The sequence below is a fragment of the Pelophylax lessonae genome (genome assembly GCF_965119305.1).
Source record: "Pelophylax lessonae genome assembly, chromosome: 4".
NCBI lineage: Eukaryota > Metazoa > Chordata > Amphibia > Anura > Ranidae > Pelophylax > Pelophylax lessonae.
In genome coordinates, this window is record NC_138771.1 from 291,394,577 (window position 1) to 291,418,901 (window position 24,325).

General features: G+C 41.3%; 1 protein-coding gene across 1 annotated transcript in view; it reads right to left on the reverse strand.

The window, feature by feature from the left end:
* Positions 1 to 24,325, reverse strand: part of PPM1H (protein phosphatase, Mg2+/Mn2+ dependent 1H) — a 289,277-nt gene that overhangs the window by 65,961 nt on the left and 198,991 nt on the right. Inside the window, exon 5 of the mRNA XM_082256727.1 lies at positions 21,360 to 21,444. Coding sequence (XP_082112853.1) covers positions 21,360 to 21,444 — 85 coding nt within the window. The remainder of the gene's footprint in view (positions 1 to 21,359; positions 21,445 to 24,325) is intronic.

Sequence of the window (24,325 nt, forward strand, 5' to 3'; positions counted from 1 at the left end):
CCATCAGAGAACTCGAGTACCTGTCACCAGCCCATCAGGTACTTTGATGACAGGTACTCGGGTACTCTGATGGGCTGGTGACAGGTACTCTGATGACAGGTACTCGGGTACTTTGAGTACCTGTCATCGGAGTACCCGTGTACCTGTCATCGGAGTACCCGAGTACCTGTCATCGGAGTACCCGAGTACCTGTCAGAGTACCCGAGTACCTGTCATCGGAGTACCCGAGTACCTGTCAGAGTACCCGAGTACCTGTCATCAGAGTACCCGAGTACCTGTCATCAGAGTACCCGAGTACCTGTCATCAGAGTACCCGAGTACCTGTCATCAGAGTACCCGAGTACCTGTCATCAGAGTACCCGAGTACCTGTCATCAGAGTACCCGAGTACCTGTCATCAGAGTACCCGAGTACCTGTCATCAGAGTACCCGAGTACCTGTCATCAGAGTACCCGAGTACCTGTCATCAGAGTACCCGAGTATCTGTCTCCAGCCCAGAGTGCCCAAGTACCTATCTGCACCCCATCAGATTACCCGAGTACCTGTCTCTAGCCCATCAGAATACCCAAGTACCTCTCTGAAGCTCATCAGAGTACCCGTATTACCTTTCTGAAGCCGATCAGTGTACCTGAGTACCTGTCTGCAGCCCAGGGTCATTTTGTGGGGGTTTCCATTGTCCTGGTGTTCCTGGGCTTTAAAAAAATTGATAGGTTGTTAGGAAATTATATGTGTAATTTATGCTCCTAAAACACCTGACGGTGCTCCTTGCATGTTGGGCCTCTGTATGTGGCTATGCTGTGACAAAGTCCCACATATGTGGTATCGCCATACTCAGGAGGAGTAGCAGAATGTATTTTAAGGTGTCATTTTTGCTATGTACATGCTATGTGTTAAAAATATCCTATAAATTGACAACTTTGTGTAAAAAAAAAAAAAAAAAAAAAAAAATGCGCTTTCATTTTCTTTCCACATTTTCCAAAAACTTGTTCAAAAGACTAATTATGCCTCATAGAATATACATTGGGGTACTTGCTTTCCAAAATGGGGTCAATTTGTTGGTAATTCTATTGTCCTGGTGCTCCTGGCCTTCAAAAGTGTGATAGATCGTTAGGAAATAATATGTTTAATTTATGCTCCTAGAACACCTGACAGTGCTCCTTGAATGTTGGGCCTCTGTATGTGGCTAGGCTGTGTAAAAGTCTCACACATGTGGTATTGCCATACTCAGGAAGAGTAGCAGAATGTGTTTTGGGGTATAATTGCAAGTATGCATATACTGTGTGTGAGAAATAACTTGTTATTATGACAATTTTGTGTAAAAAAAAAAAAAAAAATTATTTCTTCATTTTCCCCAAGAATTGTGGGAAAAAAATTACAACTTCAAAAAACTCACCATGCCTCTTACTAAATACCCTGGAATGTCTACTTTCCAAAAAGGGGTCATTTGGGGGGTATTTGTACTGTCCTGACATTTTAGGGCCTCAAGAAATGAGATAGGCCGTCGGTACATCAGGTGTGATTAATTTTCAATGATTGGTACCATAGCTTGTAGACTAACTTTCACACAAACTAAATAATAACCACTAATTTGGGTTATTTTTTACCATTTTACCAAAGATATGTAGAAGTATAAATTTTGGCCCAAAATTTATGAAAAAAAATTACTTATTTGCAAAATTTTATAATAGAAACTAAAACAAAATGTGTTTTTTTTCAAAATTTTCGCTTTTTTTACTTATATCGCAAAAAATAAAAAATAAAACAGTGGTGATTAAATACTACCAAAAGAAATCTCTGTGTGGAAAAAAAAAAAGTTTAAAAAATTTGATTGGGTACAGCGTTGTATGAGTAATTATCATTCAAGAAAGGCAAACAAGGGAAAGTGATCTGCCACGGAAGTATAATTGTCTAGCTAACTCCATCCCTAGTAACATATAGTTAAAGGAAAAGGAGGAATGTGGGACTTTAAATGAGTATAGCTAGACATATGTATCTACTAGATGGTGTAATAAGCATGTCCTGGTGCGGATCCCAGATCAGGGATCCGTGAGGGACTGACAATGCATAAGTTGGATTAATGTAATATATATGACTCTGTAAATCATACTAATAGATCATAATAGATGCAGATTATATTCAAAACAAAGAAAATATATCATGTCCAAAATCACAATAATAAACCATGTTTATTGTGGAAATATTCTTTTTTTCTTTACAAGTAAACAACTTTAAAATATAAAGAACTTTATATGACCCAAACCATGGGGACCCCTAAGGGGTTAGCACACAATCAAACATTTGACCATTCTAATCTGACACGATATATTAAAATAATAATACAGATTATACATACAGAACATATACATGGAGAGACATACATGAATGTATATAAATTAGCAATAAAACCATACATATTCATATTAAAGATCGAAAACAGCTTGATATAAGGATGTATATCTCATTACAAAACACATAATCTTGAAATTAGATAAGAGTTTTCATGGAGTAACTTAAATGATTAAAGGTTTGTTGTACCAGGTGTAAATGGGATTATGTAAATAATTTGTCGGCTCGATGCGTTTCGTGGACCTCTGTCCACTCATCAGGAGCATAAGAGAATTGGTTTCTGAAAATGAAAATATGGATAAGGTTTTGGTATAGATGTAGGATATGGAATAGAAAAAGTAAGGGGATGGACACTACCTTTGACTAGTGTCATCGATCCATAAGCAAACCAGTCCAGTGCAGGCAAAACAGGGGCCGCTCCAGGAGAACGCCTGGCCCGGGGCTGAAGCATGGATTGCACCCCGCGCACATGGGGGCAACGGGAAAGGGAGGACCCAAGTAGGATTTATAATGATAGTGGTGATAACAGAGTGGGCAACGACATGGCAAATGAGGTTTAACGTGGAGAAGTGTAAGGTTTTGCACTTGGGGACTAAAAACATAAAATCACAATACACGTTAGGAGGGGAGCCCTTGGGGGAATCAAAAATGGAGAAGGATCTGGGAGTATTGGTTGATGATAGATTAGGAAACAGCATGCAATGTCAAGCGGCAGCTTCCAAAGCCAACAGAATATTAGCATGCATAAAGAAAGGGATGCATTCCAGAGATAAGACTATAATCCTTCCACTTTATAAAACTCTGGTCCGACCGCATCTGGAGTATTCCGTCCAGTTCTGGTCGCCAGTCCTCAGGAGGGATGTGTTGGAGCTGGAGAGAGTCCAGAGAAGGGCAACTAAACTAATTAGGGGATTGGAGGACCTTGACTATGAAGAGCGTCTACAATCGCTCGATTTATTCTCCCTGGAGAAGAGACGTCTGAGGGGGGACATGATAGCAATTTATAAATATCTTAATGGGGATCCCAGCTTAGAAAAAAAGCTGTTCATTCGAAGGGATTGCATGAGGACTCGAGGGCATACAATGCGATTAGAGGAGAAGCGTTTTAACCTCAGGCAACGCGGGGGGTTCTTTACTGTTAGGGCAACAAGATTGTGGAATTCTCTACCACAAGAGGTGGTTTCTGCGGGTAGTATGGTGGCTTTCAAAAGACTCTTAGACTTACATCTCAAGGATCAGAACATTCAGGGGTATGGGAGATGATTACAGCCACACATGCCTACACAGGTTGAACTGGATGGACTATTGTCTTTATTCAACCTCACCTACTATGTAAATGATAAACGAACCAACAAAAGAGGCTCTTGGGAGATTAATCCAAAAAGTATGGGTCAACGATCGTTAAAAACCGAGGCAGTCTGAAAATATATATATAAAATTGGGATAAGTATCTAACATGAATTGACTAGGAAGAAAGAAACAATATATAATCTCACAGAATTCTATCTTAAATACATTACATACGGGGTTCAAGAAATTAATCCCAAAGACGAATCTGCCTGTGGGTGACCGAGCATTAGATAAAAGTTGGAAGAAGGGGGAATAGACGGTACGTATAGTCGAAGTGATAACTAGCAAAGGTGTCATATAATTGAATGGAGCAAAATGAAATGGGTGATAGATGTTGGATATAAATGGGACACGACCAAATTCATGTACAGAATTGCATGCGATGGAAACCAAAAAGACCAGAAAATAGAATGTTAGGAAGAAAATCACCAAGTGTGAAAAAGTATATGAAATAATGGAAAGTGATAGAATGGTGATGTGGTGATATATAATTGGCTGGGAGACCTAAAGAGGTTAAAAAGGGGACCATTAGTCCAGACAGATACAAGTGAAACGGTAATCTATACAAAAGGGGAGGAAGGAAGAAAAGTGCCAAGGTGACAAGTGCGTGAAAGCTTGTGAAAGGCAAAAAACGTGGAAAGGTGACATAAATAAACCTAAATTAAGTGAATAAGATGGAAAGTCTATTGGAAAAACAAATAAAAGTGAACAGTAGCATGTAGATTGATTTACCAGAGGGTAAAGAATCCAGAGAACATAGGGGGGGTCCAGCCAAACCAGCGCGTCCACAGTGAGCAGGAGTGAAGACCACGCTAACGCCATGTTGAGCGTCAGTATATATAGGTGGTTCATGTCTCCCGCCTACATCCGGTCGATCAGACCGGATGACGGCGGGGACAGACCGCCCACTGACGTCACATGAGATGGAAGGAGTTGCCATGGCAGCGTGACGCCAAATGGAGTCACGTATCAGGCAACTCAGGAACATGGCGCCGATGGAGGGCGTGACGCTCCGTCCCCGGCCCGGATGCCGAAGCAGAGACGGGCTCGGGAGGGGAGAAGTCCAGCCACCCATCGCAGCCCCGGACAGGAAGCCCGAAGCAGCCCAAATTGCCCACATCCGGACCGGATGTGAATGGATTCAAACATATTACATCTGTACTTAGTAAAAATTGCTGACTGTGTATCTAGAGAGTTGATTGATATTGGAAATATTGTTGGATCTAAGGAAAAGAATGAGTTTTAATAAAAGGATGATGGTGAATCTGAAAAAAACTTGGTATAGGTGTCTAAAATAGAGCAAGGAGTTTATTATATGTATTCATGTCAAAAACTGGGTGTGGCAGACCTACAAAACGGGTGTTTTCCACCCAAAAATGTAGAAAGGCTATCATTCAAAGTGTGAGAGCGCTGAAAGCTGAAAATTGGTCTGGGCAGGAAGGGGGTGCAACTGCTCTGTATGGAAGTGGTTAAGAAAGCTTTATTGTGCTGCTCACTGATTAGCACGAAGACTTTTTGATTTCTCACCATATCTTGTATGGTTATTCAGTTTCATTTGGGTCCCAAATTCTACTCCATAAAAGCCATGGTTTCCGTAACTGCACCAATGATGGCCAAATGCCTTAAACTGCATTATGCAGTTTAACCACTTTAGCCCCGGAGGATTTGGCTGCTCAATGACCAGGCCCCTTTTTTCAACTTTGCACTGCGTGACTTTAACTGACAATTGGTGGTCATGCAATGCTGTACCCAAATTAAATTTACGTCCTTTTTTTCCCACAAACAGAGCTTTCTTTTGGTGGTATTTGATCACCTCTGCGCTTTTTATTTTTTGCGACATTAATAAAAAAAAGAGTAAAAATTTTGAGAAAAAAATGACATTTTCAACTTTGTCTTTTAAAAAATATCCAATAAACTCAATTTATGTCAATTTATAACTTTTTGCGCAAAAGTTATAGCGTCTACAAACTATGGTGTTGTTTTTTTTTTTTTTTTTTTACACAAAGTGGTCATTGAAATGATATATTGCTCACACATGCCATGGGTATATGAGTAATTACACCCCAAAATATATTCTGCTGCTTCTCCTGAGCACAGGGATCCCACATGTGTGAGACTTTTTGGGAGCCTAGCTGTGTACGGGACCCCGAAAACCAATCACCACCTTCAGAATTTCAAAGGGCGTACATTTTTCATTGCATTTTCTCACTACCTATCACGGTTTAGGAGGCCCTGAAATGTCAAGATACCACAAACCCCCCCCCCCCCCAAACTGACCCCATTTTGGAAAGGAGACACCCCAAGCTGTTTCCTGAGAGGCATGGTGAGTCCATGGAATATTTAATATTTTGCCAAAAGTTTTGGAAAAATTAAATTTCTTTTTTTTACATTTTTTTTTTAACACAAAGTTGTCACTAAAAGATACATTTCCTATACATGACATGAGTATGTGTGGAATGACACCCCAAAATACATTCTGCTGCTTCTCAGAGTACCACATGTGTGAGACTTTTTGGGAGCCTAGCTGTGTATGGGACCCTGAAAACCAATCACCACCTTCAGGTTTTCTAATGGCGTAAATTTTTGATTTCACTTCTCACTACCTATCACAATTTCGGAGGCCCTGAAATTTCAAGATCTGCGCTGTCCTAGACTGATGCGAACGCTAACTAATGTCACCTGTGAAACTAATAATAGTGATCAGAAAAAAACTGTACACTATAAAAGTGACACTGTGACAGGGCAATGAAGGGGTTACCGACCGCCAAATGAAGGAGCACGGATGCTCCGAAATCTAGCAACGCCCATCTTTCCCTCCGCCTCACAGGAAGTGATGTCGGGCTGACAGGAAGTAGGAAGTGGAGCCCCACAGAGTCCTCCACCACCACAGCACCATCAGACAGGCTGCCAGACAACAGCCTCCACACACCACCGGCACCCCGCACCCCTCCTTTCTGCAACGGTATCCAGGGACAAGAAGATGGATGATCCCATTTACCTACCCTACCGGCCTTTACTTACCTAAGAGTAAGTCACTATGTGTTTTTTGTATTAATAAACCTTATGCTTCACTAAGCTGGTGCTGCTTTCTTTTTGTTTATTCTCCTCAGAGCCTCTCCTTGCTCCTGCTGGCAGCCGCTTTTTGTGGGCCCTTCCCCCCTTCCACCTCATCCTTTTTTATATTTTTCTACCCATTTTTTACTTTCTATATTTTTACCTCTTTACCTCATGGTATGCCACCCACCATCAGAGAGTGCCATGTAATCATTGACTTTATGCAATGAAGGGGTTAACTGGGGGTGATCAGGGGGTTAAATCTTTATGGGGGGGTGACGGGTATCCTAAACCTAAAAGGAACGCTCGCAAGAGCTAAACCAAGTCACACTAATACAGAAATATAGGCAAATGCTATATACTGTATATAGTGTCACACAGAAATATTACCTGTATATAGTGTGCAATGAGACAGGGGGGAAGGGGTTAACTGGGGGTGATCAGGGGATTAAATCTTTATTGGGGGGGTTGCGGGTATCCTAAGCCTAAAATAAAAGGTTTCAAGCGCTAAACCAAGTCACACTAATACAGAAATATAGGCAAATGCTATATATACTGTCTATAGTGTGCAATGTGACAGGGGGTGTAGGGGTTAACTGGGGGTGATCAGGGGGTTAAATCTTTATTGAGGGGGGGTGGGGGGTGGCGGGGACCACAAACCTACTTGGGACAGAAATTAACTCGCTGAAGTCACAATCACACTATTACAGAAATATTACCTGTATATAGTGTGCAATGTGACAGGGGGGTGGCGGGTACCCTAAGCCTAAAATAAAAGGTTGCAAGCGCTAAACTGGGGGTGATCAGGGGTTAGTGTGATAGTGTGCAATGTGACAGGGGGTGTAGGGGTTAACTGGGGGTGATCTGGGGGTTAAATCTTTATTGGGGGGTGGCGGGGACCCTAAACCTACTCGGGACAGAAAATAACTCGCTAGCGCTAATGGAAGTCACAATCACACTATCACAGAAATACAGTAAACCACTATATTACCTGTATATAGTGTGCAATGTGACAGGGGGGAAGGGGTTAACTGGGGGTGATCAGGGGGGTTAAGGAGGTAAAATTTTTATTGTGGGGGGGGTGGCGCTAAACCAAGCGCTAAACCAAGTCACACTAATACAGAAATATAGGAAACAGCTATATACTGTATACAGTGTGTGATGTGACAGGGGGTGTAGGGGTTAACTGGGGGGGTGATCGGGGGTAAATGTGCCTATCTACGTGTGTGTGTGTGTGGGTGCTTGGTGCAGTACTCACAGTTATGATCCTCTCTCTCCTCTACATGAATCCAAAAAGGATCTTGGGAGGAGAGAGCGGGTCATTTATGTGCCTGTGTTTACATTACATAGGCACAGGTCAGTTTCTGATTGGGCAGGACTGATCAACAGGTCCAGGCCAAAAATCATTGGCCTAGACCTGATGACTGATCGGTTCTGAACCCAATCAGACCATCAGCGGGGCCAGGGGCACGCGGGAGTGCGCCCCAGAGCGGCGGGAGCGAGCGACGTAGGGCTACGTCACTTTGCCCAGCAGCGGCTGAGTGCCACAGTAAATGTACGGTGGGCGGGGATGAACTGGTTAAGGGCTCTTTCACACGGTACGCCTCCGCAGGCGGACTCCATGCTGCTCAGCGGGGAATCGACCTGCCGATCCCCACTGAGCAGGCGGATGACAGCTCCATTTCTGCACTGTGTGCGGAGAGGGAGGTGTCAGATCCCCGCTGCTCTCTATGGGGGAATCGGATTAGAACGGACCGCCTGTCTGTTCTCATCCGATCTGATCCGCTGGATGGATGGGAAATAGGGTTTCCATCCGTCCGGATTTCACGGACAGGATCGGAGGTGGATAGAAGCGGGTGGCAGCGGACATGTCACCGCTGACATCCGCTGCCCCATAGGAATGCATAGAGGATCAGATCTGGTCCACCTAAAAAACTGACAGGCAGATCTGATCGGATCGACCGTGTGAAAGGACCCTAAAGGGATTGAAAACCAACAAACAGAAACCCCATGTGTATCTGAGGCTACCTAACTATAATTACACAGAAGAAAGACGATTATGGTTCCTACAAAGAGCAGTCACAAATAAATCTGGATTACATGTGTTTCTAGCATTGTCGTGAATGTAACCCATAAAATACGCTTCAGTTGTGTTATAGGTGGCTGTTATTGCTCAGTCCTCAACCCTTGCATTATCCACTTACCCAAGAAAACCTTTAACTTTAATAAAGAAATTACAGCTCAGTGACATACAATAAACTGTCTATCTTTTCTAAATAGTATGCCATGAAGAGTTAAAGATTGCTATTTCAATCACAAATTGCTATACCCTGCAGGGTCTCAGATTACTGTATTATACAGTATAATCCAAGAAAGTCTACAATCTTTGATCAATATTTACATGCATATCCAATCCACTCAATGAACTATGGGGTCATCTAATCTCAGAGAGGGAGGGAATTGCAATCAACTGGAAAAATCCAAGCCGACCAATTAACTGCCCACTCCAGAATGATAAACCAGAGGTCTTTGACTGTTGTAGGAACTGGCTGATATATTGGGTAAAGATTGATTGTTCAGTATTGAAATTACCTTTTATTTTTCCATTTCTGAATTGACTTTTATCCTCCTGATCAGAGCATAGCCACAAAGACAGCAAATGCAGAATAGAGCAGTGACCATTAAAAAGAAAGCTCAAACCCAAACGAAGTATCTTTTAAAATAAAACCGTAATGGTTTGATTCAATTTAAAATATACCGTACTTTACATTTTTTAAACTAGATTATATTAATTTTCTGCAACAAAATCAGAGCAGTTTGTTTTTTCAAAAGAAGACAACAAAAGCAGACGAAGTCTGCCTTCAGGCAATATCTTTCTAATTGAAACTTGGTACTGGGCCATTTGAACAGTCATACAAAGGGGACAGCCAGGGTAAGGCTTGAAAAATCCCCCTATCCTAAAAAAGCGAGGTAGATGGAGGAATCCTTTCCGCTGTGTTATGGTATTCTGACAGCAAGGACTTTTTTGCTGCCAGAATACACTGATCAGAGCTGCAGCTCTGATTTTCCAACCAGCTAGTCTGAGAGAAGTTGATCTAATTAATGATCAACGCTCAACAGGAACAACCACTGATGGATCAAAATTTGGCAGGAACTGGCCGAATTTCGGTCTATGGCCAACTTAAACCATTTGTTACCCCAAAACTTCATATTCCTGATATGTGCCTTCTGTACCATGTACTTGTATGAGAAAGTATCCCATTCTCTTTGTATTGCTTCCTTTGTGTGAAATCCCTGGCTTTCCGGCTAGTCCTCTTGATTTCATATCAAAAACTGACCACACTAAGCAGGAGAATACATCGTGGTCAGTTCTTTAGCTATGCTGGGAATTCAAAATGTTAAGACTTGTCCTGACATGCCCCTGCTGCACAGCCATTCACTGGGAAGCTCAGTGTGCTGCTCCTTCTCCTCCCCCCAGCTCTTATGCAACTGAGAACAGAGGGAATGTAATCACTTATAAAAAAAAGGGAAAAAAGGTATATAATGTTTTTTTATATCTATACAAGAATGTTTTGCCTTTTAATTATATTTTAAAATGGATTGTTTTACAAGGTGATTGCTTACAATCACTTTAAGAGTCACTGTTTTGACTCATGGTGTGTGCGTAAATCTGAGCTTAAGCTAATAAGCTATAGCAAAATCAGGTAAAGTCATAGGAGTACTTGGTATTTATCATTAATAAATCTTATTTAAAAAAAAAAACAAAAAAAAACGATAGTCACATTATCACCTTCCTATCGTTTGCATGACACCTGCTTATCAGATATTTTGCATTTCTTAAGTGCATTCACACTTGCGAACAGCACTTAGTCGGGTAAAAGGTAAAACAAGGTCAGGCTATGAAAATGATGAAGATCGTACAATGCTCGTTTGTGACTGCGCAAAAGGAGGATACACAAGTAGATTTTTGATTATGCATCTCTGCCGTCCCTAATATTATCCCTTGAAGTTGAGACTTCACACAGTAATTGCCAGAGGATGTACAGAATTGCGTAAACAAGAGTGACAAATATTTCACAGTAAAGCAGCTGTTGCACTTCTCAAATCAATTCCCATCTGTAGCTATATGTTTGAAAGACATCAAAGAAATCAGTAAACACTTCAAGGAATCACTGTACAGCTCTTCCAGTAAAGAGAAGCTGACCAATAATTTCAGCATGTTTGATGCTTGGATGTACAAGCAACATCACAGGGTTACCTGCTGATACGATAGATGTAACAGATGTACTTAATGCAATATATATAGTGGGTCAATAGAAAATTTTACAGCTTATTAATAAGAAAGTAACTGTTCAGCTTCATCTTTAGATTGGCAGTACTCCTAAATATGGCCAGAGCTATGCCCCTGGGAAATCCATGAGACCTGTCAGCCCCTAGGCACATGCCTGTTTCTCGATTAGTAGGCAGTCTTCATTTTATATATTTAGCAGTTTGTAGGTTGCGTTTGGAAATTATTACATTATGATGCTCACTGAAGGTCTATCTAGGCCAGGGATAGGCAACCACACCCCTCCAGCTGTCATGGAACTACCAAGTCCCACGAGGCAATGCAAGACATCCTCAGGCAAAACTTCCAGAGGCAGATAGGATTTGTATTATAACCACAACTGGACCGCACAAGTTGCTTAGCCCTGATCTAGACTCTCACTCACTTATAAAGAAACTAGACTGGGACTCCTCTCTCATACATCCTCCACCATCAAATCATCATTGCTAGCATGAACTCGAAAGCTTCCATATAGATTTATATGTATATAGTCTGCAACATAATTTACTACATAATCCACACCATGTGCAAACATAATGCTGGGCTAAAAACATTTAATTTAATATTTTTCGTGTACTGTATACAGTGTGTAAAACACCTCTTAAACTTACCCATTGGCAGAAAAAAGATTAATGATTAGCACTCCTTGCCTTGCTAGGACACACTTGTTCTTCCTCATCCTGCCATCTACGAAGTTCTCCAAAACTGTTGCTCTGTTGTGTGCTCACTAGCACCACATTGTTAATTCAATATATTTTGAGATCATACTAGCAACGATAATTTGATGGTGGAGGATGTATGAGAGAGGAGATCATGCTCCCAAAAGGGGTGTGGGAGAAACGTCCACCTTTTGGGCACATGCTATGCTAGTTGCTTTATAAGTGGAGTGGGTAGAGCGGTCTTCTTGGCTCTGAGGAAGAGGCATATTCTCAAAACGCATCATCCAATAGAAATTTCATCTCCTGGTCAGTTGATTGTTGGACTATATGTTACATTCGTTACTTCTGCAAGGACTTTTCGATGTTACATGAGCTCATATACATCTTAACACTGAGTATAATACTTCCCTTTTTCATATTAAATAAAAGTATTTAGGATAATGCACTAGGTTGGTGCGCCCCTTGTTTGCTTTTTGTGATTCCAGATTACTGGGCTTCTGCAGTCTTTGTGTGGCAGCAAGACGAGGCATATCCTATTTAGATGACAGGAAAGTCCTGGCCTATTTTTGCCGGGCGTGTCCACTCCCAAGTGCAGAAGTTGTTCTTGTGACTATTTGGCACATTTTGAGGCCCGGAGTTGGGCTGATGCGTCTTGCTGACGTATAGGGTCCTGCCCCGCCCTTTCTGGACGGTGGGCACATATTCGTGTAACATAGGCCAAAATAGCCGGAATTTTTAGAGAAGTCAAGTTTACATTAAGGCCCCTTTCACACATATGGTCCATTCAGTTCATCAGTTCAGTCATGTCAAAATGTATCCGTTTTTCATCCGTTTTTCGTCAGTTGTTATCCATTTTTCATCCTTTGTCATCCGTTGTCATCCGTTTTTCATCCGTTTTTCATCCGTTGTCATCCTTTCTCATCTGTTTTTCATCCGTTGTCATCCGTTTTTCGTCCGATCCGTTTTTTTGATGTATGAAAAATAGGGCATTCATCCGTTCAAAAAAAACGGACATTGACGGAAGAGGATGAAAACGGATGTTAACTGATGATCATCCGTTGTCATCCGTTTTTACATAGAGATACATTGATGTCCGTTTTTCATCCGTCAACGGATGGATGAAAAACTGACAAACTGACAGCATGTGTGAAAGGGGCCTAACACAGACGTAAGATTTGCAACAAGCTGATTTCTTGAGGCAGGGGAAGTTGGTTGGGTGTGGTTCTGTAAGGTATTGGAGGGGTGAGGTTCTCAAGATGGCTAATACCAAAGATTGAGAGTTACTTATGTTAAACAATAGTTTCAAGGTTAACAGCCCAGCTGGCCACCTTGGTTAGTTCTAGTAGCTGCGTGAAGGTGGGTATGGGAGAAAAGGGGGAAGTGGAGGGGAAGGGTGGGGAGAGGACAGGTAGAAGGGGGGAACAGAGTAAAATAGGGGGTGTAGAAATGATAATATAGGGAGAGGGAGACAGGCCGAAAGAGGAGGGGGGTGCGCCTCCTACCTAACCCTGACACACAATTTTCTTTTTTGTTTTTTAATTAAAGCTATGCTTTAATTTATTGATATTTAGTAAATTAAACCTTGGGTCATTTATATGGAAATAATGGCTGTACAGTGACCACATGTGTTTGTGTAGGAGGCTGCTAACAACTGTTTCTATTACTGTCTGCAGAATCCAGTCACTGGCTTGGCACTAAGCACCTGGATTGCTAAAATTTGGCCATTAGCATGTGTAGACAAATCTGAAGAAAATCAGGCCCCCAGATGCTTTGGTTAAGCAGCTGCATTTGCTGGTTTACAGCCAGTTTTAGTATAATATACAGACTTTCAATTCTCAAATTCATCTGCATAAGTTCCTGAAAATATGCAGTGCTTTTGAAGCAAAAAGTTTTGTTAAACCTGGAGAAGCTTGTTCTATGGAGAAGCCTGTTCCAGCTGCCTTCCTATAAAATGTATCTGATTGAAATAAACCAGGAGCGATCAGACGCATCTCTTTCATCATTAAATGAAGCCTTTCCTGAGAGAAAGAAAGCCATCCTTGCTTACTTCTTATTCTGTAAATGCTAGTTACGTGGCTGTCTCTTACTTCAGTACTCTAAGTCACTAACTCAGAAGTAAGCAGATAAGGATGTCTTACTTCACAAGGCCAGAGACCGACTGAAACTTCTGAAACCAGTAAGTCAGCATAACTGGCAGGCAACTAGCATTGTCAGAAGGAGCTCAGCAAAGATAGCCTTCCTATGTTTACTTCAAAGTGAACCTTTCTCACAATAGAATCATTTTATTGTACATTTTACGTTTAAAAAAGTTGTCCTGCCAGGTTCCTAGTGGGCACAAAAAAATTGGAGGACCAGCAAATTTGGCAGATAAATATCTATGTGCCTGCTTGCAAGTGGATTTGAGGTGAGAATCCCGAGAGCACTGTGGCTACACCTGGTGCTTGTATTCGGCATGAAAGCGATATGGTTTACAGGTGTCGGGGTATCACATCACCGAGAAAAACACATACAAGTAAGCATGTACTAATCTAGCATGCACAAGATTGTGGATTTAGGATTTTAAAGTGGATCTATACTGCATCTGAGCACCACAAAACAAAAACATTTAATTGATTTTTAGTAATCAAAGCAAACTCCAGCATCCATTCAGGTCTCCGCGCTTTATTTTGTTGAGAAATCACTTTGAAAAACACTTCTTACTCCTTAGCATTTCTGGCCATGGCCATCTTGAGTAAGGGCAGATGACTTCCTGGAATCTATTTACCCATAGCTCAAACATTCAGACAGCAGGGTGTGCTTAGATGAAAAAGTCCCTCCTCCCCTCATGAAGACTCCTTAGATACATGACATAATTTGCTTGGGCCCATAAATCAGGAAGTAACTGAAGAAATGGTTCACATAAGGCGATTTGAAATCGCTGACAGAGCTCTGCCTCCATTTTTTCAAATTGTAGCAGAACATGCAACAAGCGTTTTGGTGCCTTTATCTCTAATAGCACCTAAAACTTGGTGTGATTCTGCCACAACTGTTGCACAGGGCGAAACGTGCAGTAAAAATTGAAGTACTGCCTATGTGCAACACATGCTTCAAAAATCCCGAGCAGGGAGACTCCTTCGTGCTACGCGAGTGCTAAAAGGGATCTCACAGGCCTCAGGATTGACATGATTGTCTCATCTTGCGACAGCATTTTAGACATCAGAAACAAGATTCTGTTTCTGTTATATTGCAGGACAGTGGCCAGACCTAAACCTTGTAGCTCTCTCCCATGTTGTGTCTGTATGCCCTATGTTGGCATTGTGTCCACAGTAGCATCTGCAGTTGCAGAGCAGAGTAGGACTGGCTAAAGAGGATTACTTTAAGGCCTCATGCACATTGGACGTTTTTACAGCTGCCGTTTTTGGCAACAGATGTTTTTTTCTGCAGCCAGTAAAGCCCCCAGCATGTTATCCTAAGTGTCCATGCACACATAGGCTGTTATCAGCAGTTTTTGGCAGGGGCGTTTTCTGGCAGGAAAAAAACCCCAGAGCTAGTGGGTTTTAAGAGGAGATTTTCAGCTGTAAAAATGCTCTAACTCTGATAAAAGCTTAAAAACGCTGAAAAACGCAGCGTTTATCAATGTTTTTGAGCCATAACATTTTGTGGGAGTATAGTTTTGCTAAAAATATCTAAAAAACACTACAGGTGAAAAACTCTGAAAAACTATGGAAAACGCTACTGCAAAAGGGTTGAAAAACTCCTTCTACAGCTACAGCTTTCTACTGACGTTTTGATAACACCCAGTGTGCATGAGGCCTAATGCAGCTGGCCAGCTTAAACATGTATTGCAAAATGTGTGAACTATATCCCTATTTTTTATTGCAAAGTTTGTTAGAAAGGGTATAGCAGTGTGCAAAGGGTTCATCCAGTATTTTTAGCATTTCAGACTTGGCTCTATCTCTCTAGAAAGAAAGGCAGGTGAAGACATTCTCAAGAGGAGTACTATGATCTCTGTAAGAGGCAATAAATACCTGTAAGGGTTACACTTAATAATAGCTTAGCATGAAAAATATTAATGATGCTAGGTCCACTTTAAAAGTTCGGGCATTATAAGTTATGCTGGGCACCTGAAATAGTTGGGGAACATCACAACTACAAGAAAAATAAATATACTGGTAGCTGGAACATTTAAATACTGTTGGCGATCTCTGACATATCATCTAATGATGTACATCCTGATCCTACGCAGTATCTAGTGTGTGTTACAGGCAGTCCCTGAGTTACAAACATCTGACTTACATACGACTCATACTTACAAACGGAGGGCGAGAACAGGAAGTGAGCGGAAATCTCCCCTAGGAAGGCAAAGTCACTCCTGTAAGAGTTATCATGGGAAAAAGACGTCTCCATTAAGTCCCTGTTCACACTAGCGCGACTTGTCAGGCGACTTGGTCGCCTGACAAGTCGTGGTGGGTCGCCCGCCATTGATTAGCACAGGACCAGTTCTAATAGGAGCGACACAAGTCACTCCGACTTAGAAAAAGGGTCCTGTACTACTTTGGGGCGACCTGGAGGCGACCTGCATTGACTTCAGCAAGTAGCGTCGCCCCTGTCTGAACGGGGTCTAAAGCTTTATCACCAATCCTCGTTTCCACAACAACCCAAAATATTCAAAATCTGATCGTCATAGGGAGAAAAAGTGAGGGGAAATCTTCTGAACAGGGACACAGACAGCAAAACCAATGTTACAGGGGTGTTAACCATTCCCTACTCTATTAATAAAACTTAAAAATTATTTTTATGGGCTGGAGCTACACTTAAAAAATATTTACCCGTTCTGACTTACAAACAAATTCAACTTAAGAACAAACCTACAGTCCCTATCTTGTTTGTAACCCGGGGACTGCCTGTATATTGTATGATTTGTTCATTCTTCATATAGCATAGCCATTGTGTGTTAAGATATTCAATATCATAACAAATTTCAATTTAGTTAGACCCCAGTTTGGTTTATAACATCAAAGTTTTTGTTTTTTACATCTTCCAGATGTCACACTAAAATGGAATATTTCATTCTAAACCCCTTTACTTTTACCTTAGGAAAAGGTTTCAGTATGAAGAGTCTATAACTGATCCTTATTGACAAAAGTGATGCATGCTATTACATTATAATAGGAAATGTTCCATTTTTATTTTCAAATGAAAATGGAACAGTGATCCAATTGCTATAAATAATATGATATAACCTGTTGAAGGTGCCAACCCAAAATAATAATCACCAACTGCTGCCCCTTTAAATGTGTATCACATTAAACTAGTGCAAAAAAATTGTAAAGTAAAGCGCTGTAGGTGTACTATACAAATCAATAGTGATAATCAAACCCGTGAATACACAAAGTATATAATAATTCAGTCCAATTGTGAAAAATACTCCAAAAACCTGCAAGAAAATGTGAAAAAATATAAAATACAGTCTGCATTGGATAAGTAGTGCTTTTTCATTAAGTGACACCCGACCACTTTCACACATGCTTGTTGAAAACCATCCGTGTGCTCCACCACATGAGGTAACAAATACGGTAAAATATGCTCACCAAATTTCCCTGGTCTAAAAGGACTATAAAGACTTATCCAATAGGGGTTACCCAGGCTGTCCCAAAGTTCTTCTCACAATGTCACCATTCACTCCACTCAAATAATTCCTCTCCAATGGCAAATATCATATGCACAAAATGCAAACAAATATATAGAATAGTGCAACACTGTTTATTAAAATATATACAGTGCCTTGCGAAAGTATTCGGCCCCCTTGAACTTTGCGACCTTTTGCCACATTTCAGGCTTCAAACAAAGATATAAAACTGTAATTTTTTGTGAAGAATCAACAAGTGGGACACAATCATGAAGTGGAGCGAAATTTATTGGATATTTCAAACTTTGTTAACAAATAAAAAACTGAAAAATTGGGCGTGCAAAATTATTCAGCCCCTTTACTTTCAGTGCAGCAAACTCTCTCCAGAAGTTCAGTGAGGATCTCTGAACGATCCAATGTTGACCTAAATGACTAATGATGATAAATAGAATCCACCTGTGTGTAATCAAGTCTCCGTATAAATGCACCTGCACTGTGATAGTCTCAGAGGTCCGTTTAAAGCGCAGAGAGCATCATGAAGAACAAGGAACACACCAGGCAGGTCCGAGATACTGTTGTGGAGAAGTTTAAAGCCGGATTTGGGTACAAAAAGATTTCCCAAGCTTTAAACATCCCAAGGAGCACTGTGCAAGCGATAATATTGAAATGGAACGAGTATCAAACCACTGCATATCTACGAAGACCTGGCTGTCCCTCTAAACTTTCAGCTCATACAAGGAGAAGACTGATCAGAGATGCAGCCAAGAGGCCCATGATCACTCTGAAAGAACTGCAGAGATCTACAGCTTAGGTGGGAGACTCTGTCCATAGGACAACAATCAGTCGTATACTGCACAAATCTGGCCTTTATGGAAGAGTGGCAAGAAGAAAGCCATTTCTTAAAGATATCCATAAAAAGGGTCGTTTAAAGTTTGCCACAAGCCACCTGGGAGACACACCAAACATGTGGAAGAAGGTGCTCTGGTCAGATGAAACCAAAATCTAACTTTTTGGCAACAATGTAAAACGTTATGTTTGGCGTAAAAGCAACACAGCTCATCACCCTGAACACACCATCCCCACTGTCAAACATGGTGGTGGCAGCATCATGGTTTGGGCCTGCTTTTCTTCAGCAGGGACAGGGAAGATGATTAAAATTGATGGGAAGATGGATGGAGCCAAATACAGGACCATTCTGGAGGAAAACCTGATGGTGTCTGCAAAAGACCTGAGACTGGGATGGAGATTTGTCTTCCAACAAGACAATGATCCAAAACATAAAGCAAAATCTACAATGGAATGGTTCACAAATAAACATATCCAGGTGTTAGAATGGCCAAGTCAAAGTCCAGACCTGAATCCAATTGAGAATCTGTGGAAAGAACTGAAAACTGCTGTTCATAAACGCTCTCCATCCAACCTCACTGAGCTCGAGCTGTTTTGCAAGGAGGAATGGGCAAAAATTTCAGTCTCTTGATGTGCAAAACTGATAGAGACATACCCCAAGCGACTTACAGCTGTAATCGCAGCAAAAGGTGGTGCTACAAAGTATTAACTTAAGGGGCTGAATAATTTTGCACGCCCAATTTTTCAGTTTTTTATTTGTTAAAAAAGTTTGAAATATCCAATAAATTTTGTTCCACTTCATGATTGTGTCCCACTTGTTGATTCTTCACAAAAAATTACAGTTTTATATCTTTTTGTTTGAAGTCTGAAATGTGGCAAAAGGTCGCAAAGTTCAAGGGGACCGAATACTTTCGCAAGGCACTGTATCTCCTAACACAGGGACAAATGGTTGGCAGCTTACATAGTAGTTGCCTTGACCGGCACAGGCTCGAGTAGAGTATTGTTGTATCCCACAGACAGACTCGCTAGATCCGCCAGCCCCTGCCGCTCTGGACGGCCGGCGTGCATTCCACTGGGAGGCTGGATGTGATGTCAGTGGTTACCAGACCTGAATGAATTTCGCCCATCAGTTGGTATCATCATCAAGGATTTCCTGATGTTGCCAACTGATCGGCGAAGTGCATTGAGGCCTGGTAACCGATGACTTTACATCTGGTCTCCCAGTGAAACGCCGGCCGGCCGAGTGGAGCGATAGGGGCTGACAGATCTAGTGACTCTGTTTGTGGGATACAATACGCTACTCGAGCCTGTGCCAGTCAAGGCACCTACTATGTAAGCTGCCAAACATTTGTCCTTTTGTTAGGAGATATATGTTTTAAAAAAACAGGGTTGCACTATTATTCTATATATTTTTTTGCCTTTTGTGCATATGATATCTGCTATTGGAGAGGAATTAGGGAGTGGAGTGAATGGTGACATTGTGAGAAGAACTTTGGGACAGCCTGGATGACCCCTATTGGGTAAGGCTTTATGGTCTTTTTGGACCAGGGAAATTTTGTCAGCATATTTATTTGTTACTTCACATGGTGGAGCACAAAGATGGTTTTCAACAAGCATGTGTGAAAGTGGTTGGGGTCACTGAATGGAAAAGCACTATTCATCCAATGCGGACTGTATTTTATATTTTTTCACATTTTTTTTTTGCATGCTTTTGGAGTATTTTTCACAATTTGACTGCATTATTATATATTTTGTGTATTCACTGGTTTGACTATCACTATTGATTTGTATAGTATACCTACAGCACCTTACATTTTAATTTTTTTGCTATAAATAATAACCTCACTGGGTCACTATTCTATAAACCTTGTCTGACCTTGACCAATGAACCAGGTAAACTTAATATTAATTAGGGAGATGTTTCAGCTTCTTAAGCATTCATTTTTCTCAATTATTATTTTAAGTCTATTTCTGGCTAAAAGAGGAAATCAGGTTGCAATAAGTTAATGAAATCACATAACCCTATTAAGTGGCTACTGATGAGAGATCACATATCTAACCCATCTCGACATCCTCCATCCGCTGTGCACCAGCAGCTAACAGTGAAGATCTGTGGTTTCTTTGTTGCTGGGATGTTCAGAAAATATAGGGCGCACTCACTATTCTAGTACATCACACCTAAAGCTCAGTTTGAGACTTTTTCCCTTTGCTATTCCTGCATGTATTTTTTTTAAAGTGGACCTGAACACTAGAAATAAAAATTTTCTGTGTTATAGGGAACATATAAGGCACTTTTCCACTGCAAGTACCGGCTCGGCTCTACTCGGCCCTGCTTGGCCCGGTTTGCTTTTCCACTGCTGGTACCGCATGGTACGGTGTTGGAACGGTTCGGTATGGTTTGGTATCGTTTGCTTTTCCACTAAAGTAGTACTAAAGTTAAGTGGGTGGGATAACAACGATTCTCTAACCAATCAGTGGCTAGTAGTGACTGCATGCAAAGGATTGTGGGATATGGTACCGGTATGGTACCTCTTGGAACCACAATCGAGGTGGTACTGTTTTAGAGAGCCGTACCGTTCGGTTCCATTCAGTGGAAAAGTGTCGCCATACCGTACCGAACCGTTCCTACACCGCACCATGCAGTACCAGCAGTGGAAAAGCACAAAAGCGAGCCGAACCGTTCGGTTCCATGCAGTGGAAAAGCGCCAATAGAAATGTTAATTGTATCTAATCAACCCTGAACATTTTTCTTTTTGTCTTCTCATGAAAATTATCAGTGCAATGTCTGGTATGTGGGGGTGGCAAGGCATATCTGTGCTTACAGCTGCATATCTGCAGTGTGAGATCATCTATGGCACTGCTGCCTTTGATTGGTAGCCTGACCAGAATTGGTGTTGTCAATAGTGCGCTGCTTGTTGGAGAAGAATCTGCACTGTATGTGCATCACTTTTTCTGGGCTTCCACTTCTGCTGCTTCTTGAATATTACCCAACCAGTTATCAGATGAACTGTCAATGGGGAGTTACTACTCTGATATGAGAAAATAAAGCCGTATTCCTCTACCAAGATGGTCACCCTTACACATACAGAACCCCACATGACAAGACTGTAATGGTATTTTTTATCCTGGCGGAACTTCTTCCACCTAACAGAACATTTGCTTTGACTTACCAGGTACTGCAGCCGTTGGCGCTCTGTTTCGGGAGTAAACTCGGAAGACATTGGAATTATTTCTCCATTTCGGATAATTATAGCCCTAAGAGAGAACAGAATTTGTCAGATGGATTATTATATCACTTAACATTTTCACCCTAAACATAAATTATTTACCCAAGTTCCCACCAGGGGACTGACATCCTAAGCGATTCTTGGCTTCTTGTGAAAAGCTGAGCATAAAACCCTCAGCATGTAGTCCATTGGTTATTGAATCCCCAACGTTACCTCTTAGGCCTATACTGGCTTTTGTTTTTCCATCATACATAATGCTTTCTTAAAAACACTATATTAACTGCACTCAAAGAAAATCAATACATTGATAGTTGCAAAGCAGCAAACTGGTGGCCCCATTTATCTGTCATTCTCCTCTCTCTGCTACCACATAAGCACTAACTGGCTCCGTGTGCCAAAACTCTGTCTCAGAGTCAGAGTTCTGCTGTACAAGAAAATACAAAAGGGTGATACCAAGTCAAATTCAGGTACTTTCACTGCTTAAAAAGAAAAAAGAAAATAAAATAAATTAGGTAAAGCATTAAAGTGGTTCTAAAGTCAAAGTTTTTTTTTTACATTCATGCTTTTTTTTTTTCAAGGTGGAAGAAGCCCATTCCTCCTTAAAGGTACAGTAATACATTAGAAGTCTAGAAAGAGCACAATAGCAGCTGAAGGTGCCCAATGTGTTCCAGATGTCAAATCCAACAAGCAAGCTATACAAGAATGGCAATTGCCCCAATCTTAAACTAGCTGTTAAAGTTAGGTGGGTTTCTAATGTGTCGCTGCATTTTTACAGCCCGTTCACACTAAACAGACAGCTGCCTTAGCGTAAACTAGTGTTTTTACCTGTCAGGCAGTAGTCTGGGGTAGGGTGAGGTGTGGTACAGGATTCAGCGCATCAGACAGCTGCCTTTTTTTTTTTTCCGCTGAACTTTATTTGAAGTGTACAGAATGAAACTTCATTGAGGTCACTGTACAGCAGCGTGGTCCACTGTGCTGCAGTACAGTGACATGCCATTCTGTACAGCGTACTGCGATAAAAAGCAGCACATCTGAAACTGAGCTGCAAAAATGACACAAAGAAAACAATTGTTTTCTGTATATCCTAGCATTGACCAGTGTTTTACACTGCAGTAAAATGCTGGTCACTGCACATAGTTTGAATTGGCCCTTATAGATGAATAGGCTCCCTGTAGGCCTACTTGTCTTCATTTTATCCACTGGTATATATGCTCCAACTTGGAGACTCCTAAATTTAGGAGTTAGGACCGCACTTTACAGAGGTACCTTGGTGAGGCAGTGTGGCTTCTATATAAGTATTGCAGACTTTAGTTCTGCTTTAGTGAATACAGAGCTTCATTAGTTGTATGCTTTATAGAAATTACTTTTGTGGGCCATTCATACCAGGTTGTTGTGGTAACAAGTAAATGAGTTGGTGCACTGTAGTTTCATTAATTTTAAATGGCACCATCAAAGTTGCATGTGTGTAGCAACAAAGTGGAGCAAAATGCACCATGTTCTGGTATTTTTGGCTGTGCATTTTTTTCATCTTTTCATGCTTTGAGTCTTAGGAAATGACTTCTTATCTTGCGCAGGGCTTGTGTACATTTTCGTTTCTTAAAGTGGAAGCCATCTTGGTCTCTGTTTATTCTTCAACTGCCATGGTGCTGCACATGTGATCAGTAGTGATGGGCTTGGACATGTTTGGATCGAACGCGCCTGGAAGCCGTCACTGCACACCACCAATCATAGGCAGTGAGACATTAGCTGACCGGCAGCTGCACATACACACGCTGCCTAGGATTTTCAGTGCTCAGTGTTGGCTTCCTGGCACGCTCAATCTGAACAAGCCAGAGCCCATCGCTAGTGATCAGTAATGACACCAGCCATAGGATGATTTGAGAGTTTGTTTGAGAGTACATCCAATGTGACAGTTACATTCCCGACATGTGTTTTTTAAACCTGTTAAATCTATGGTTTTACTTCCGCTTTAGGGACCTTTCACACATGAGTCCGTCAAGCAGACTCAGTTTTTCTCAGCGGGGGATCGACCTGCCGATCCCCCGCTGAGCAGAATGATGACAGCTGTCAGGTCCCCATGCATCTCTATGGGGGAATCGAATGGGAATGGACCATCTGTCCGTTCTCATCTGATTCCATCCGATCCGCTGGACGGATGGAAAATAGGGTTTCCATTAGTCCAGATTGGACAGATCGGATCAGATGTCAGCGGACATGTCTCCGCTGACATCCGATGCCCCATAGAGATGCATGGGGTGACCGTTCAGATCCGCCCAAAAAACTGACAGGCGGATCTAAATGGTCCGCCTGTGTGAAAGGGGCCTTAAGCTAGCTATGCACTGGTATAATTTTACGTGAAATATTTTGTTTAAAGAACATTTGTGCGATATTCTAATTGTTAGTGGGCTTCATTTAAAAAAAAAAAAAAAAAAATCAAGGAGCAAGATGGAAAAATTCTAACAGAGTATGTGCTTTTTATTTAGTCCATTATTCACAAAAATTTAAACAATTTTTTTACGACATTTGTTAAGCCGTCGGAATGTACTGAGAAGTTTTGTACAAATTTATAAATACATTTTCATTGAGGTTTCTTTTGAAAATCTACTAGTGTATAGCCAGCTTCCCCTTCCTCATACAGGTTAATGAAAATTGAAATGTAGCTTAAACAGTCTCAGAATCAACTCAGTAGCAGCCAACAGCAGCTTTAAAGTAGTGTAAGGAAACTTATAAAATATTCTAGATGCTAGTAAAAGCAATTAAAATGCAAATCAAAGTAACAGAAGCATTCTGCATTTGCTTAGCTTGTTTAGTATACAGTATATAAATACGCCAGTGTGCATGACCTGGGAACAGGTTCACTTTAAAGCCTCGTACACACAATGAGAATATTGGGCAAATGGTCGTCTTTT